At 42.9% G+C, this 17,855-nt stretch overlaps 1 protein-coding gene across 2 annotated transcripts in view; it reads left to right on the forward strand.

The window, feature by feature from the left end:
• The first annotated feature begins 793 nt into the window (after positions 1-793).
• The window catches only part of TOLLIP (toll interacting protein), a 38,355-nt gene continuing 21,293 nt past the window's right edge, over positions 794-17,855 (forward strand). The window contains exon 1 of one of the 2 annotated variants that reach the window (XM_035121759.2): positions 794-962. In XM_035121759.2, the coding sequence (XP_034977650.1) occupies positions 930-962 (33 nt within the window). In that variant the 5' untranslated portion in view covers positions 794-929. Of the gene's footprint in view, positions 963-993; positions 1,415-17,855 lie in introns of those variants that run through there. The other variant, XM_035121769.2, reaches the window with a different exon arrangement.

A 17,855-nucleotide genomic window follows, 5' to 3' on the forward strand; every position in this document is an offset into this window, starting at 1 on the left:
CCACATGGTCTGAGGGACGGTGGACCGACCCATGGCTGAAAAAGGTTCCTGACCCCTGCTGTAGATGCAGTGTGTGTGGGAGTGTGTGTTTCTCTCCTGCGCACGAGCTCTGACCTGCGAAAAGACGGAGAAGTTTGGAGTTGAATCGTGCCAGCTGTTTTTAGTTGTAGGAAGTTTCGGGGGTGGGTTATATTCACACACACTGGTACCCCTCACTTAGTCTGAAGCGATAGGGACCAGAACTCTACCATCTCACTTTCCTGCGCGCGCAGGAAGACAAGCAGCGACGGATGAAAGGTCGCGCGACCCTTCCGCTAGGACTAACGCGACCACGCCCACCCGCACTCAGCCAGCCAATCAGGAGGTGCACGGGCGCGGTTGCGTCAACGGGTTCAGCGAAGCGATAAACCCTTAGCTTTCAGTCCGCTGTGGTGGGAAATGGCGGTGCCTTTTTAATGGGCGGGGCGGGGCTAGTGACGTTAATAACGGCCCATTAAAGCAAACCGTTTCTAAAGTATTCAGCCGCCCCTGCGGAGCCGTTTCTGTCATTCGGCACATCCACGGCAACGGGCCCCAGAAACTAAACAAATCTGTCTGGACGCACGCGCAGACTCAGGAATTCCCATCGTGTGCGGCGAAAAGGGGATGAGAGGATAAAGGATGAGAGGCAAGCGACGGCGGCAGTTTGAGAACGGAACCTCCTCTGGCCTGCGCTTGCGCGTGATCACGTAACGGTTCTTACGGCGGCGTCTACTGAGGGTGAGGGGCGGGGTGGGATCCTCCAGGCGCACGCGCAGTGCCGGATAGCGGTGGACTGGGGGCGTGGCCAGACGGTAAGGAAGGGGCTATCAGCTGACTCTGCCGCGTCGGATTGAGGGACGTTTCATCGGCGGAAAGAGGGACGACCACCCCGGTTTGAGGGAGGTGCCATGGCGACCACTGTTAGCACTCAGAGGGGCCCGGTGAGTACTGGCAGCTGCTGTGATCGACGACGCGTCCCCCAGGCCCCCGACCCGCTCCTGCCTCTGCCTCCTTCTTTTCGAGGGTGTGGCGGGGGGCGAGGAGGTGCCCCTGTTTGCCCCACGGAAGGTTAGGGCGACGGGTTCCGTTCACCTGCGTGGGCCGAGAGGGCCCCTCAGTTCCCTTCAGTCTCGGCCCCTCCAGGACTGAGGGATGGGGCGGACCATGTGTCCGCTTCACTTCCCTCCGCCCGGCCGCTCCTTGTGACACGCGCGAAAATGGTATTGCCCCGCCGTCCTTCCTCCTTCCTCACTCTTTCCCTCTTCCTCCGCCTCCGTCATAACCACGCCGGTAAGTGGGCGAGCGAGGGAAGGGAATACGAGAAACAGCCAGGCCGAACTATGGAAAGCCCGTTTTAAAAGAAGAGGATGGTTTTCCGTCATTCCTCATATCGGTACGTAATTCTGTCCTTGGCAGTGTAATGTGTAAGCTGCAAATAAGAGCTTCTCTCGGCTGGAGGGCGCGTATTTGCAAAAACTATACTTGCACAAACTATTTGAAACTATTTGTACGTATTTGAAATCCATGCTTTCCTCCCCTCTTGGCCTAAAAGAGCTGAGAAAGTCCTAGAGCAGCTTACCGGCTTTTTAAACAGAGTGACTTCGTGGAAGGCTCCAAATTAGTATATGTTATGTTTGTGAATGTAGGTCTGTATTTGTACAAAAGGTCACGTGGATTTTGCTGTAAGGGAGCTTTATTTTGACATAGTGTGTCAGAAGTGGATGAGCATCCTGAAAGCTTGTGTCATAAGGTCTGCATACCGGTACTGGCTTTCCCCTTTGCAAAAGATTTTTAACATTAAACATTTTTTAAAAATACATAATAAATTAATAAAAAACCATTTCTGAAGAAGTTTTGCCCTGTAACATATAGGACATTTCATTACATAGTGAATACATAGTATGTGAATTGGCCTTTGCCTGTGTACACAATGAAGTACTTCTATCTTTCTAGTTACAGGTAGGTAGCCGTGTTGGTCTGCCGTAGTCGAAACAAAATAAAAAAAATCCTTCCAGATATCTGAAGAAGTGTGCATTCACACGAAAGCTCATACCAATGATAAACTTAGTTGGTCTCTAAGGTGCTACTGGAATGAATTTTTTTCTGTCTTTCTGTTCCACAGGGATTTGGGAAGTTGTGGCTTGACAAAATACTTAAGATGATAGAGGCTAGTCAGCCATCTTCTGCTTTCTATCAGTCCTGTTTTCTTGTAGATATCTGATTTGCTCCTTGATTTTCTTTCTAATTCTTATCTGTGCCCGGGAGTTAACACTAAAGGGGCTTGTATTTGCATGTTGGGTAATTTGACATATTTGAAATAACAAGGAATTATATAAAAATGAAGTGCAAATAAAATCACATAGTAGGGGTGTTTGTGAGAATACAGCATTTTAGTATTTTTGTTTTTTACAGTGATATCAGTATTGTTAATGTCTGGAGCCAAAATAATCTTTTAATAATCCCTCCCAATTGCTTGCTGAGTAGAAGACCTGCTTGCCTTGCATTTCCTCTCCACTATTCAAACCATTGTATTTAGTCTCCTTGGATTACTTGATTCTGTATTTGATACAAAAAATTCTAAGGCTCTTGTCTGGATCATATTTTCATGTCTTGGCAGATTTTTGGTGCAGAGGGAGACTTGAGACAGTGATGCATAAGCATTCTATTTTGCCAGGTGGCTACAGTGCCAAAACAAGTACAGTACTGCCAGTTCCTCTTATACTGTATTTTAGAATGCTGTTTCTAGAAGTGTAGTGTAACCACATAGCCACTGAAGGATGCTAAAGAGCTAAGTTTTTCTTCTCATTACAAAGCTGTGATAGTGTCTTCTGCCCTAGGGGAAATCTGTATTTAAAAGATGGTGTATTTCTGACAGTTCACATATATGGAATTCCAACACATTATTTGTGCTACTCTGGCCACAGTTTTACATTTTTCTTATTGTTTTAATAAAACTTTTATTATTATTTTTTAAATGTCAAAACTGAAATCTTACCTAGTGTACTGTGTACAGACAACTGTAGAGGGTCAGATTTGTCTGTGGGTCATCTCCCTTGATGAATTATTTCTTGGTGCTGACAGTAGTAGCCATTCAAATACATTATCAGGAACTGAGCTGTAAATATGATGGGTTTGAACTATTGTTGTTCACAATAGTTGAACTTGAAGAGGCAAGAAAGTCATAAACTCTGTCTATGAGTCCGCCTGTCCCTGATCAGCTCATGCAGGCTTCTCCTTACAAACAGATACCGGTAACTGCAGACAATTTTGCCCCCCTGGACCCCCAGGCTAGGAACAGAGGTGAAAGCTGTTTCCTAGTTCTGCTGGATCTCTCAGTGGCCTTTGATACCATCAGCCATTACACCCTCCTGGACTGTCTAGAGGAGCTGGGGGCACTGTGTTGCAGTGGTTCCACTCCTTCCTCCTGGGCTGTGTCCAGAAAGTGGTGGTGGGGGATGAGTGTTCAGACCCCTGGGCTCTTACTTGTGGGGTGCCTCAGGGCTTCATCCTGTCCCCAATGCTTTTTAACATCTCTATGAAGCTGCTGGTAGAGATCTTCAGAGGATTTGGGCTGGGTGTCCACCAGTATGTGGATGATACCCAGCTCTACCTCTCCTTCAAATCAGAACCAGTGCAGGCACTGAAGGTCCTGTGTCTGGAGGTGGTTGACAGATGGATGGTGGCTAACAGTTTGAGGTTGAATCCTGACAAGACAGAGTACTGTTTTTGGGGGGCAGGAGGGTGTGGGGGACTCCCTTGTCCTGAACGGGGTAACTGTTCCCCTGAAAGACCAGGTGCACAGCCTGGGAGTCATTTTGGACTCATAGCTGTCCATGGAGGCGCAGATCAATTCTGTGTCCAGGGCAACTGTATACCAGCTCCATCTGGTATGCAGCTGAGACCTTACTTGCCCGCAGACTGTCTCACCAGAGTGGTGCATGCACTGGTTATCTCCTGCTTGGACTACTGTAATGCACTCTATGTCGGGCTACCTTTGAAGGTGACCCAGAAACTGCAATTAATCCAGAATGCGGCAGCTAGACTGGTGACTGGGAGTGGCTGCCAAGACCATCTAACAATTCTGGCCTCAGCCCTATTTACCTGAAGGAGCGTCTCAACCCCCATTGCCCAGTGCGGACACAAAGGTCCTCCTCCGAGGGTTTTCTACTGGTTCCCTCACTGTGAGAAGTGAAGTTACAGGGAACCAGGCAAAGGGCCTTCTCGGTAGTGGCACCCTCCCTGTGGAATGCCCTCACTTCAGATGTCAAGGAGATAAAGAACTACACAACTTTTAAGAAGACATTTGAAGGCAGCCCTGTATCAGGTTTTTTTTAACACTTGATGTTTTTATTATGTTTTTTGATATGCTGTAAGCCACCCAGAGTGGCTGGGGAAACCCAGCCAGATGGCTGGGATATAATTAATAAATTTATTATTATTATTGAGCAGTATTTTTTTTAAAAAAATCTTCAGTTGGATTTTGAGAACAAAAATAGTGTTTCAGAATAATTTTTGAAATTTAAAATGTGCTTCTTTTAGAAAAAATAGATATACAGATGCAAATCTAAATTTATTATGCTAACAGTACCCCTCCCCCACTAGAGTTGCCATATTTTGAAAAGCAAAAAAGAGGACCTTATGATGGCCTTTCAAAACAAATAAATGGCCTCAGTTGGGGCGTGCTTGGAAGTCGCCGCTAGTCCCTAAACGGGTTAGAATCATAGAATCATAGAATCATAGAGTTGGAAGAGACCACAAGGGCCATCCAGTCCAACCCCCTGCCAAGCAGGAAACACCATCAAAGCATTCCTGACAGATGGCTGTCAAGCCTCTGCTTAAAGACCTCCAAAGAAGGAGACTCCACCACACTCCTTGGCAGCAAATTCCACTGCCGAACAGCTCTTACTGTCAGGAAGTTCTTCCTAATGTTTAGGTGGAATTTTCTTTCTTGTAGTTTGAATCCGTTGCTCCGTGTCCGCTTCTCTGGAGCAGCAGAAAACAATCTTTCTCCCTCCTCTATATGACATCCTTTTATATATTTGAACATGGCTATCATATCACCCCTTAACCTTCTCTTCTCCAGGCTAAACATACCCAGCTCCCTAAGCCGTTCCTCATAAGGCATCGTTTCCAGGCCTTTGACCATTTTGGTTGCCCTCTTCTGGACACGTTCCAGCTTGTCAATATCCTTCTTGAACTGTGGTGCCCAGAACTGGACACAGTACTCCAGGTGAGGTCTGACCAGAGCAGAATACAGTGGTACTATTACATCCCTTGATCTAGATGCTATACTCCTATTGATGCAGCCCAGAATTGCATTGGCTTTTTTAGCTGCTGCATCACACTGCTGACTCATGTCAAGTTTGTGGTCAACCAAGACTCCTAGATCCTTTTCACATGTACTGCTCTCAAGCCAGGTGTCTCCCATCCTATATTTGTGCCTTTCATTTTTTTTGCCCAAGTGTAGTACCTTACATTTCTCCTTGTTAAGATTCATCTTGTTTGCTTTGGCCCAGTTGTCTAATCTGTTAAGGTCATTCTGAAGTGTGATCCTGTCCTCTGGGGTGTTAGCCACCCCTCCCAATTTGGTGTCATCTGCAAACTTGCTCAGGATTCCCTCAAGCCCATCATCCAAGTCATTGATAAAGATGTTGAACAAGACTGGGCCCAAGACAGAACCCTGTGGCACCCCACTAGTCACTACTCTCCAGGATGAGGAGGAGCCATTGATGAGCACCCTTTGGGTTCGGTCAGTAAGCCAGTTACAAATCCACTGAATGGTAGCATTGTCTAGCCCACATTTTACCAGCTTCTTTACAAGAATATCATGGGGCACCTTGTCAAAGGCCTTGCTGAAATCAAGATAGGCTACATCCACAGCGTTCCCTTCATCTACCAGGCTTGTAATTCTGTCAAAAAATGAGATCAGATTAGTCTGACATGACTTATTTTTCAGGAACCCATGCTGACTTTTAGTGATCACAGAGTTTCTTTCTAGGTGCTCACAGACTCTTTGCTTAATGATCTGCTCTAGAATCTTTCCTGGTATTGATGTCAGGCTGACTGGGCGGTAATTGTTTGGGTCCTCTCTTTCCCCCTTTTTGAAAATAGGGACAACATTTGCCCTCCTCCAGTCTGCTGGAACTTCGCCTGTTCTCCAGGAATTTTCAAAGATTATTGCCAGTGGTTCTGAAATCACCTCTGCCAGTTCTTTTAATACTCTTGGATGTAGTTCATCTGGCCCTGGAGACTTGAATACATCTAAACTAACCAAGTATTCTTGTACTACCTCCTTACTTATTCTGGGCTGTGTTTCCCCTGCTGAATCATCTGCTCCATATTCTTCAGGTCGGGCGTTGTTTTCTTTCTTGGAGAAGACTGAGGCAAAGAAGGCATTGAGGAAGTTATTTACTTCTGAGTTTAAAAAATAGAAATATACTTTGTCCTGTTGTTTAAGCCTCTTTCCTCCCTTCTCCTCTTCTGTGTCTGCATCTGCCTTGTCTGTCTCACTTCTCACCTCTATATACTGTAGTTCCATCCTTATTTAAGACATTATGATATCTCAAAATCACATTGTTTAACTGGTGATATGTCATGATACTGAAAAGCAGATATCACCCAGCCCTACATTTTACACAGGTTATTTTGAATTATTGTTTTAATAAATAATGTGAGTAGTCTGGCCGTCTTTTAAAAATCTTGTTCTTGGCTAGGGGGGCAGTGTTTTGAGTTCTGTTTTGTTGTATTTTTTGTAGTTTTACCCCCCCTTCTTTACATCATAACTCTGTGTTTCAGTTTTTACCTTCTTTATTGTGCGCCATACTGAGTATGCTGTGGGTGCTATTTTATAGAATTTGAATTGGTGCCATCTCAGAAGCTGTAAAGTATGATCATAGCAGCTCCTTTTAAAACCAGTAGTGCAGCTACAGTGACAGCAAAGGTTTACACTCAATTATATGGGAGAAATAAGCCAGAGTTCAGTGGGGGTTGCATTCAAATAAGTGTGAGGTTTCAGCTTTATTGCTTGCAAAATTACTGCCAGAAAGTGATGGACAACTGAATAATACATAAACGAATGAGGCATGCCTCAGTGTGAGTCTTGAGATTTGCACTAACTTAACACTAACTGGAAGATTCCATTTTATATCCTTTCAAAGCACCAGTGGGGAGATTTAATAAAACCTTATTGAACATGTAAGTCTATTCTTTCTTAACTGGAGGAAAGTATTTGCTATTCCTATGAACAATATAGGCGCAGGTGGCGCTGTGGGTTAAACCATAGAGCCTAGGGCTTGCTGATAAGAAGGTCGGCAGTTCGAATCCCTGCGATGGGGTGAGCTCCCGTTGCTCGGTCCCAGCTCCTGCCAACCTAGCAGTTTGAAAGCACGTCAAAGTGCAAGTAGATAAATAGGTACTGCTACAGCGGGAAGGTAAACAGCGTTTCCGTGTGCTGCTCTGGTTTGCCAGAAGCGGCTTTGTCATGCTGGCCACATGACCTGGAAGCTGTACGCTGGCTCCCACGGCCAATAATGCGAGATGAGCGCGCAACCCCAGAGTCGGTCACGACTGGACCTAATGGTCAGGGGCCCCTTTACCTTTTATGAACAATATACTAAATCAACTCAGAATTACTTTAACAGCACAATCCTATGCATGTCTACACAGAAATAAGTCATAGTGAATTAAATGGGACTTACTCCCAAAAGCGTGTAAAGGATTGCAGACTAAATCTCTAGTCGAGTGTTTTTTAACCAGTGTGCCACGGCAATCTGGGATGCCCTGAATGATGGTCAGGGGAGCAACACTGGCCTCGGTCCCTCTTTCCTTCCCTCTGATGCTCTCTTGTGTCTGCATCCCAAAGGCTTGCACAGCTGTTGCAGCAGCCCTGGCTACAAGCTCCACAGGTTAATGGTGCCTCTGGGGCTGGCCAAGAGGTGCTGGTTGCCAGGAGCTGTGGCGGCCTCGGAATAAGCAGGCAAGTGGGCAAGGGAGCCCAGCCAGCTAGCCCACCAGCCCTTGCTGTTCAGAATGAACAGACAAGTGGGGGGCAGGTACTGTGCTGGCCTTTCATTTGTTTGCTGTGTGCAAGGCCTGCTTTGGAGCTGAGTGCCTGGTGCTGAAGGGGAGCCTTTCTGCCACACCGGTCTGGCAGCACCTGTTGCTGCCTCCCAAGGTAAGGTGTTGGCCTCACGTTCAACTTTGGCCAGTCTCTGTTGGGGTGGAGGCAGCTCAGAGACCAATAGCTGCGGCTGCCCAGAGGACTCCAAAGGAGAGGGGAGAGGAGAGGAAGCGGAGGGAACACTCCACAAGGGAGGGTGTTCAAAAAATGGTTAAAGGCTGACAGCTGTGCAGATAAGGGGTGACATAACTGGGCTCCTGAGCCCCACAAGGGTGCCGCAGAAAGAATGTATTTGGTAAAGGGAGCCGTGAACTCAAAAAGGGTGAAAACCTCTGCTCTAGTCAATTGGCTAACCTTCACTTGCATTTGACCTTAATCTTGTGCCACCTTCCAATATGGATATATAGCATTTATTTTTGGACCATCTACTCCACCCCACCTGAACCTCACAGGATTTCAGTAGGCAAGGGGTAGGGAGACCTCTCCAGAATTTAGAATATTCATAGCAATATAACTGCTATGCATTCTTCAATATTAGATTACCTGCCTCATTCAGGTATCTTCCATTTACTTCTTGACTGCCCATCAAATGACCTAGTGACATTGCAGAAAAAGCTTCTCCCACCTCCATTTTTTCTCTTGACCATTTGACAAAAGCATGAGATTCATGGCCAAGGCCTCCCTGCATAAATAATACATAACATTTGCATAGTGCTCCTTCTGTTCATAGCACTTCATATGCATTATTTAGTTATAATCCTTACAACTGGTAAGGATAACCATCCCTACCATATTGTATGGTGGGATAGGGACTTCTCCTGGGATCATATGCATTCCTTAGCCCATCTACACTCTAGGTCAGGCATAGGCAAACTTGGCCCTCCAGATGTTTTTGGCCGACAGCTCCCATAATCCCTAGCTAACAGGAACAATGGTCAGGGATAATGGGAGTTGTAGTCCCAAAACATCTGGAGGGTCGAGTTTGCCTATGCCTGCTCTAGGTTCTAGTCTAGACAGCTCATAGCAGAGGTAAGGCTTTATTAAGTGGCCTGTAGGGATGGAGTTCACAGTTATGTGCCCTTTTGTACATTTTCTCATGGTGTTGTTGCATAATCTGTTAGTTCTGGTCCTGAACTCATAAAATGTACATCAGCTCGACCCGCACTTGCATTTTGCGAAAAGGACATAATTGACTTCAAGAACTTCTTCAAATTTTTCTATTTGTAGTTCTGCCACTGTTGATCATTGCCCACTATAACTAAGCACTGTATCTGTTAGCGTGCCCCCCGGGGGTATTGTAATTTGTTTGTCTTGTATCTTTGTTCTTATTTTGATAAAATGGCAATAGAGCAGCACTACTGTCTCTTTCAGACCACACCAAATTGGGAGAGATAGCTATTGCCACATAATAGGGATTCTGGATTGCCATAACAAATTGGAGAACTGGGCCAAAACTAACAAAATGAATTTCAGGGTTCTACACTTTGGCCTGTGGGGAGTCCCTTCCAAATCTACAATTGTATGATTTTATTATTTTACAGTTTTCACATTTAAAATCAAGTGTGCCTATCTAGGCTTGTTTATAGTACTGTATAAGCTGTTCTGTTTTGGTAATAGGGATGGGTTATGAATTTCTTGTTGATACCCCTGTGGATTGTGAGCATCTTCGCTTACATCCTTTAGCCTTGTAGTGATTTAGTTTCTAGCAGTGAGCAAGAGAATTACTTTGTTTACTTGCAGACTGTTACACTATTTGTTCTAACTCAACCACTGTAACTATAACTTCAGCTTTCATTTTGAAAGTGATTTAAAATGTATCCTATGCTCAGGGAAAGTAGTGAAATTTGTCTCCAAATGTCATAAATTAAATTGAACATTAAAACCCCCAATAAATGTCAGACACTTTTGTGGCCTGGGAGCCTGCATTTTCTGGGTGGCTACTTTGCAAAAAATCTGTTGCATCTCTTCTGTAGCATAGATAATGTCTTAATGGACAAAAAGAATATCTTAAGATATCAAAAAGGTAAAGCAAATTGTTGTACTGGAAACTTCACTGCCCTAAGCCTTATTCCTTATGTAACTAATGCATTTGAAGTATAGAGAATATTCATATATTTCACATGCACACAGTTTGAACTTTAGGACCAGTTCATACAGGATAGTCAGTTTTGGAGTGTGTAGGACTTCCTTCAGATTACGGTGGGCTTGCAGCGAGGGTGCTGTTTGCCTTAGCTGGTACCCTCTCAAAGCTGTAAGAAACCACCAGTGACGGTACTTTAGCAACTGCCATCTTCAAGGAAATAACAATGTCAATACAAGGTATTCATTCAAATGGTATTCCTGTGCAAGTGTACCGTAGCATATCACTGCATGTCAACTCTTAGTTTTTCTCATTTTGTTTTATTGTTATTATTTATTCAATTTGTATACTGCTCAGAGGACGAGATGGTTGGACAGTGTTCTCGAAGCTACCAACATGAGTCTGACCAAACTGCGGGAGGCGGTGCAAGACAGGAGTGCCTGGCGTGCTATGGTCCATGGGGTCATGAAGAGTCGGACACGACTAAACGACTAAACAACAACAACAACATACTGCTCTTCATCTGAAGATCCCAGGGCAGTTCACAATAGAAAAACAAAAAATGAGAATACCAGATACGTAATAAAACAAAAACCAAACCAATAACCCCCTTCCCACAAACACATATAAAAAGCCATAGAATGTTAATCAGCCAAACATCAGGTTGAAGAGAAGGCGTCTGGCGTCCCTGACAAGTGGAATAGACCACAGCAGCTCCCCCTCCTTGACCCTCAAGTCTGCCCTGATCTGCCCTGAGTATCCAGGTGGGCACAGCTGCATGAGACCAACTCAGCTCTGCTCACCCACTCAGGTCACAGTCATACAGACCAGATCAGCCTCCTCATCCACAGTCAAATCATGGATAAAAGATCTTACTCAGTTGACCTGGCATTCAGCAACAGCAGCTGCAGACCCGAGGACTGACTGATAGGACAACTCCCCAGGTTGCACGAGGGGACTGGCACATGGCACAGTCACTAACTGCCATGTGCCCCTTACCTAGCCTGTCTCGTCTCCCACACCCCTTACCCTGAACCACTGTGATTGCCCCCCACCCCATTCTCCCCAGCTAATCTCTTCCCAGGCACATCCCATGTCTTTCAATTAAAAGCAACAAAACCCCAAATTTAAACCATTCAAGTTAAAAAGTCCTCCTAGGCTTGGCTGAAGAAGCCTGCAAGGCAGGGAGCAGGTCCCCCAAGACTCACAGCCAGTATGGTCTTTGAAGGTATATTGCCTTCAAAGGTAGTTAATCCCACAACCATTTTTCCTCTACTGTAATGATACCTTTTTCCATTGCTAGGCAAAGACAGTCTACTTTGGAAATGCATTGTGTGGGAGTTTAGAATTCTTTGAGATCAGTTTGCTTATTTGTAATGCCACTATACTATTTCGTGTGGATTTTAGCTTATTTCAAAAAGTATGTGGGGGTTGACAGTGCAAAACTACCCATAATAAGGATTATTTTAGAAGAAATAATATGGTCAAAAGATTTTTAAAAATCTTGTATGTTTAAATAACTCGAGTATGTTTGCAGTTCTCTGCAGCTGTGAGTGAATAAAGAATTGAGCTTTGCAGTTCTCATGAACTGACTAATTAGCATACCAAGCAGATTTTGAGATGGATATTCTCCTTTACGTGCCTTTCTAAACTGTTCTTAAAATAAATACTTGTTGTAGTTTGTGGCTTCATTCACAATCTAGGGTGGCATGAGGGTCTGTAAAATTACATGTATTACAAATAACCCAGTGCAACAAATGTAAGAGATGGAAATACACACAAGATGTTTCTAGTTCTAACTAATAGGTGGGGAAAATGCCTTTCATGTAAATGACAGCACAAATGCTATTTTTTACAACTCAAGTAGCATAGCTTTGGGGAAAAAAAACATAGTTCCCTCATGCATTTAAAGTATCAGATTGGAGACATCCAATGTGGTCTGTAGGTTTGGAGCCGTAGTACTAATCTATACATGTCTACTCAGATGTATGTACCATGGGATTCAATGGGTCTTACATTCAGGTAAGTGGGCATAGGATTATGCTCTTAGATCTTCATTTTAAATGACGTACTGGTATTCCTTTTTGCTGTTCATCATCATTAAGTGCCTACTGCATAGTATTAGATACCTTAGTTTGAAAATACTTGCCTTTTCAAATCCTCCGTTCATCAGCAAGTGCTACAGTCAACCTCCATCTAAGAATAAAAGAGTTGATACATCAAATAGGCCCTCAAGAAAAGTTTTAAATAAATCCATTGCTCACTGGCAGTATATAAGAATAAAGGTAACCCAGATAGCTAATCTGTTATTTTAGCAAAAGCCTAGATAAATATTTAGAATCAAAGTTTTATTGAAGAAAATATCAACAAGAAGGTAAAGAGCATGGGTAGAACATGCGCTTTAGACCAAGAAGTTTTTACTAAAGTTCACATATGTCTGATGATGCTAATGTTCAACCTCTCTCTCTGTACATGTTACTTGCATGTAGAGGTCACACTACTTGAAAGGGGGTTTAGATCTATGCTTTTAGCCTCACCTCCAAAGTCACACTGTTTCTTCTACCCCCCCCCCCACTGTTTCTGTCATAGTGTTGAGGACAAACAAGGAGCCTTCTCTGTGCTTTCAAGGTCCTTGCACATTCTAGAACCGGGACCCCCTGCTTGCCCTGCGCATGAGGTTTAGTGGGTGTCCCTTGCCATGTTGGGATTTTTGGACGAGCAGAAGCAGCACAAATTCTACACATTATGTTTGCCTGCTTGAAAGCTTTCCTCCTCTAGCTCTCCAGTATTGAAGAGTGAAAGGAAAGGGGTGGCATAAGATGGGAATCGGCCGAGTTCTGCCTTGGGCAATTTACTTTGCTTTTATAAGAACCCTACACCCACCAACTGGAGCCAGGTGCAGATTTGTGGCAGGGTGGGGGAAATACACAGAACTGAGCTTACAGACTGTCTCAAAGCACATTCTCAACCAAGGAAGTTGTTTTTAGTAGCAGAACTGAGCCATTAAACATAAAAATCCATTCCTAGTTTCTCCTCCTTGCCCAAGATTTCGTCACTTCAGCAAACAAATTTAAGGGGGTGCCTTTTTGTTGCAGTTGTTTAAAGTGAGGGGAGATTAAGCTTTTATACTTCTTCTGCCCTATCTTCTGCCCACCTTGATATAAGGTGCTTTTTTCAGTTCTCTGCAATTTTCAGAGAACTCTGGTGATCTCTCTGCTGCTGTGCGCCCTGCTGTGCCAGAGGGACAGAGACAATTTCGCCTGGGGAGTAGATTTATGGAGGCTTAATCTGAAAAGAGTTGTAAAGTCTGCTTTTCTAGTTTTTATCTCTATGCGTTGCTAGACAGGTACACTGTATAATCCCTGCTGCTTTTGGTTGAAGTTACTGTTTGGTGTTTTGTTTTTTAAACAATGTATGCATGCTTCAGTTGGAGCTTAGAAAAAACTTGGCTTGAAAAGCTCTTTAAAAACAAAGTTCATTGCTCATATTCAGAACTTCAAAAATATATGCTGCTGTGCTCTTGTGTTCAGCTAGTAAAGTAAGAAGACACTCAGCTTTTTAGGATAATAAGTAAATTATAATTTTAGAAAATAGTAGAGGTATGTGGCTGGGGGGTGTATTAGTACTCTGTGTTACAGACACATTTAATAAGTATTAATAGGATTTATATTTCACATAATACTTGCGATACAGTTGGGGCACTCAATCCAATAAACAGTACACTCTCAAAATACAAAATAGTTTTTGAGATAATAAGGAAAGAGCTGTAGTATACAGAAGAGGACTTCTTTTGTGCATCATAGATCCAGTTTTGAATGTGTGCACAAACATATAATCAGTATGAAAATAGTTTGGATCATAATATACGGTAAGTTAACTAACTCAACTTTACAGAAGCATATTTTCCTGTCTGTTCTATCCTACCCCCATCCCCACCCTGGGCAGCCATCTGGGTAATGGTGGCAGGAGCTGAAGAGGTGCTATTCGGGAGGGATGGTCCAAATCAGATAGAAGTCTGTCTGATTTTGGACAATTTCCCCCTCCCTCAGCAGCCTCCTTCAATTAATTTAACATTAGGCTGTTTAGGATCCAAGTTGTTGTTGTCTTGAATTATCTTACTGTGTTCAAATATTATGTTTAGTGTTATGCAAAAACAAGGAAAGAGTTTTATAAATAAATAAAAGATTCTCCTAAGTTGTATCCTATATCAGTTGCTAAATTCAGAAGATTCAGTTTTGGTTATAATCAAAGATATTGTGGTCTTCAGATTTTGTGCACTTTAACAATATCCTATTATCATTAAAATACGCTTATTTACCACTTAATGTCGCAAGTGACTCAAAGCTATTTACAGTTTAAAAACATTATAAATCACAGAACAACATTAAGGGAGCAGTAAAAGAATCAAATCTTAAACCAGTTACATAATGTTGACAACACTCCACTTACTTTATGTATCCTATAACATAAGTTAGTATCATCCCAAGCTTGCAGGTAAGGGACAGAGATGGAGAGATAGTGACTTGCCTACAGGTAACTGCAGAGGTAAAATTTGATTCAAAGGTTAATTCATAGCTCAGGGAGCTATGCAGTTGTGGTGTCCTGCTTCCAGAATGGACTTCAGCTTGCACAAACTTATTTACCCTGCAGCCATCTGCAACCCCCAACCAACATTTTGCTGGCACAACATTGGTCTCCACCCTTTGTCTCTTACCCAGTATACCATACCAACTCTATAGCACTGTGTACTTTTGGGGCCTTTTGTTGAACTCCTGGTTCTCATCTTTGATAGGGTTTTTTGTTTTGTTTCACTTTTTAATATGGATTTTTACTTCTTCCATTGTATTTTTTGTCACGGCTAAAAATTGGCCGCTGTTTCTTTAATGCTGGGGGAGCTGAGTCAGCATGAGTCAGCAGCCTGCGATGACTCATGCAACCTCTCACCTACCGTAATTGTATTGTACCTGTATATATATAGAGTGGTGTTTTGCTGGGGTGTTGGTTGGTTGGTTGGTTGGAGAAAGCTGGTGGTGTTGATGTCTGTACAGTTAGTCATTTTGCAGTTAAAGACTTTTAAGAATAAAAGCAGAATATACTCTGCAAGGACACTCTTTTCGTGGAGTCTTTTGTGCCAGGCAAAGCAGGTCAGAAGCTTTGGCATATTTTTTTTCAAAACACTGACATTTTTCATAATTGTAAATTAATTATGTTATGCATTGTCAATATTGAAGAATCTTAATTTTGATAGACTTTTGTGGTACAACTTCCAAACCGCAGTTTTTGACAGATAGCATCTAGTCTCTGAATCTTATGTAGAAGCCAATTTCTTAAGTTGACTAGCTTGTTTTTGCTTATTAGGAAAATCAGTGTGTTTGTGTGTTTTAAAGACTACCGTATTTGGACTGCTGGACAGGGGTAACACCATTGGTATTACCATTTTTTGATAGAATTAAAAACATGGTGGATCAGAGAAATGCTGTGGACATAGTGTATCTTGATTTCAGTAAGGGTTTTGAAAAAGTCCCCCATTATATTCTTGTGAGGAAGCTGGTAAAATGTGGGTTGAACAAGGTAACTGTTTGGTGGATTTATAGCTGGTTGACTGACCAAACCTAAAGAGTACTCATTAACGGTTCCTCGTCATCCTGGAAAAAAGTGACAAGTGGTGTGCCGCAGGGTTCTGTCCTGGGCCTGTTGTTCAAAGTCTTTATAAATGACTTGGATGAAGGAATTGAGGGGATGCACATCAAATTTGCTGGTGACACTAAACTGGGAAGGGTAGCTAAAGCAGCAGAAGACAGAATCAGAATTCAAAATGACTTTAACAGATTGGAGAACTGAGCGCAAGCTAACAAAATGAATTTCAGTAGGGACAGATGTAACTTAGGAAGGAAGAACCAGATGCACAAATAATGGGGGACATCTGGCTTACTAGCAGTACATGTGAAAAGGATCCAGGGGTCTTGGTGGACCACAAGCTTAACATGGGTCAACAGTGTGATGCAGCAGCAGCAAAAAAAGCTATTGCTGTTCTGGGCTGTATCAACAGAATTATAATGTTGAGATCAAGGGAAGTAATAGTACTACTGTGTTCTGCCTCAGTCTGACCACACTTGGAATACTGTGTCCAGTTCTGGGCACCACAATTTAAGAAGGATGTTGACAAGCTGGAACGTGCGCAGACGAGGGCAACGAAGATGATCAAGGAAACTAAACCTTATGAGGAGCGCTTGAAGAAACTGGGTATGTTTAGCCTGAAAAAGAGGAGACTGAGAGGAGATATGATAGCCATGTTCAAATAGCTTAAGGGCTGTCACATGAAGTGTGGAGCATGCTTGTTTTCTCCTGCTCTGGAAGGTAGGACTCGAACCAATGACTTCAAGATGCATGAAAGGAGATTCTGACTAAACATTCTGAAAAACTTTCTGACACTAAGAGCTGTTCAGCAGTGGAACAGACTCTCACAATAGGTGGTGGACGACTCTTCCTTGGAGGTTTTAAAACAGAGGTTGGATGGCCATCTCATGGATGCTATAGCTGAGATTCCTGCATTGCAGGGGGCTGGACTAAATGACCCTTGGGGTCCCTTCCAACTCTAAGATTCTGTGATAGTTGTGACCTATAATTTGTTTTTCTGCCTTGTGTGTAAAACCACTGAGTGTGTGTTTCATTCTGGTTCTCAAGCATAAATACAAGTTTTCCTGCTGCATACTGATTAAATGTCTGTGCAGTATCATATAGAGGTTTTACAAGTTACTTCTGTCCCCTCTTTGAAACTGAACTGAGAGGTGAGTAACAAGAACAAATGATGAAAGTGTTTTAAAAGTAGACTTTTCTGCAGAGCAGATGATCATATAGAGCAATTTGGATTTGTTATTTATATAACATAAGGTGATAATTTTGGTATACTGTGTAACTAAGATAAGACTGTCTTATTTTACAAGTTTGTAACCAGAATAGGTCTTTACTTGCACAACTATACAATATATTTTTTTAAAAAAAATGTTCATTTTATTTTAATTTGATAGACATTTTTCTTCATCATTATTCTTAACATTAGTTTCTAGTCTGAAGCATATGCATGTTGTAGGACAGTAGTCTTCATTAGCTGAATCATTAGAAAACAAGATGTTCTAGATCCAGCTGTTAGGCAGGCAGTACATAAAGGGTGATGCTGAGTTAATGCAGGACAAGTTTGTCAGTGGTCTGTTTCCAAGAATGATTCAAAGTGGTGATTTTAAATTTTAAAGCCCAAGGAGCTTGAGGCCTGGATATCTTAAGTACCAATCCCCCTCCCCCCCCCCCGCAAGCCTCCCCTTGCATTAAGATCTGTCTTGGAGGCTCTCTAAGAGAGATGGTGACTAGAGATGTGGCCATTTCAGTAGTGCTGTCCTGACTTTTGATTTTGTCCTTAGTGAAGGTTTACTTAACACAGGAAAAACTCCTTTCCTGGTTACGATGTTTGCCGTTCTTGCATTATGTCTTATTTTGTTATAGTGTTCTAAACTGATTTTATTGCTTGCGAATTTGAACTGGTTTTATAAATCAGTTGCTCTGGGAATTCTCTATGTTAAAAATACATATGTTCAGATAAACTTTAGTTTTTCAGCCACTTTTCTAGGGACAATGAGGGTT

The sequence above is a fragment of the Zootoca vivipara genome, chromosome 1, assembly GCF_963506605.1.
Source record: "Zootoca vivipara chromosome 1, rZooViv1.1, whole genome shotgun sequence".
Lineage (NCBI taxonomy): Eukaryota > Metazoa > Chordata > Lepidosauria > Squamata > Lacertidae > Zootoca > Zootoca vivipara.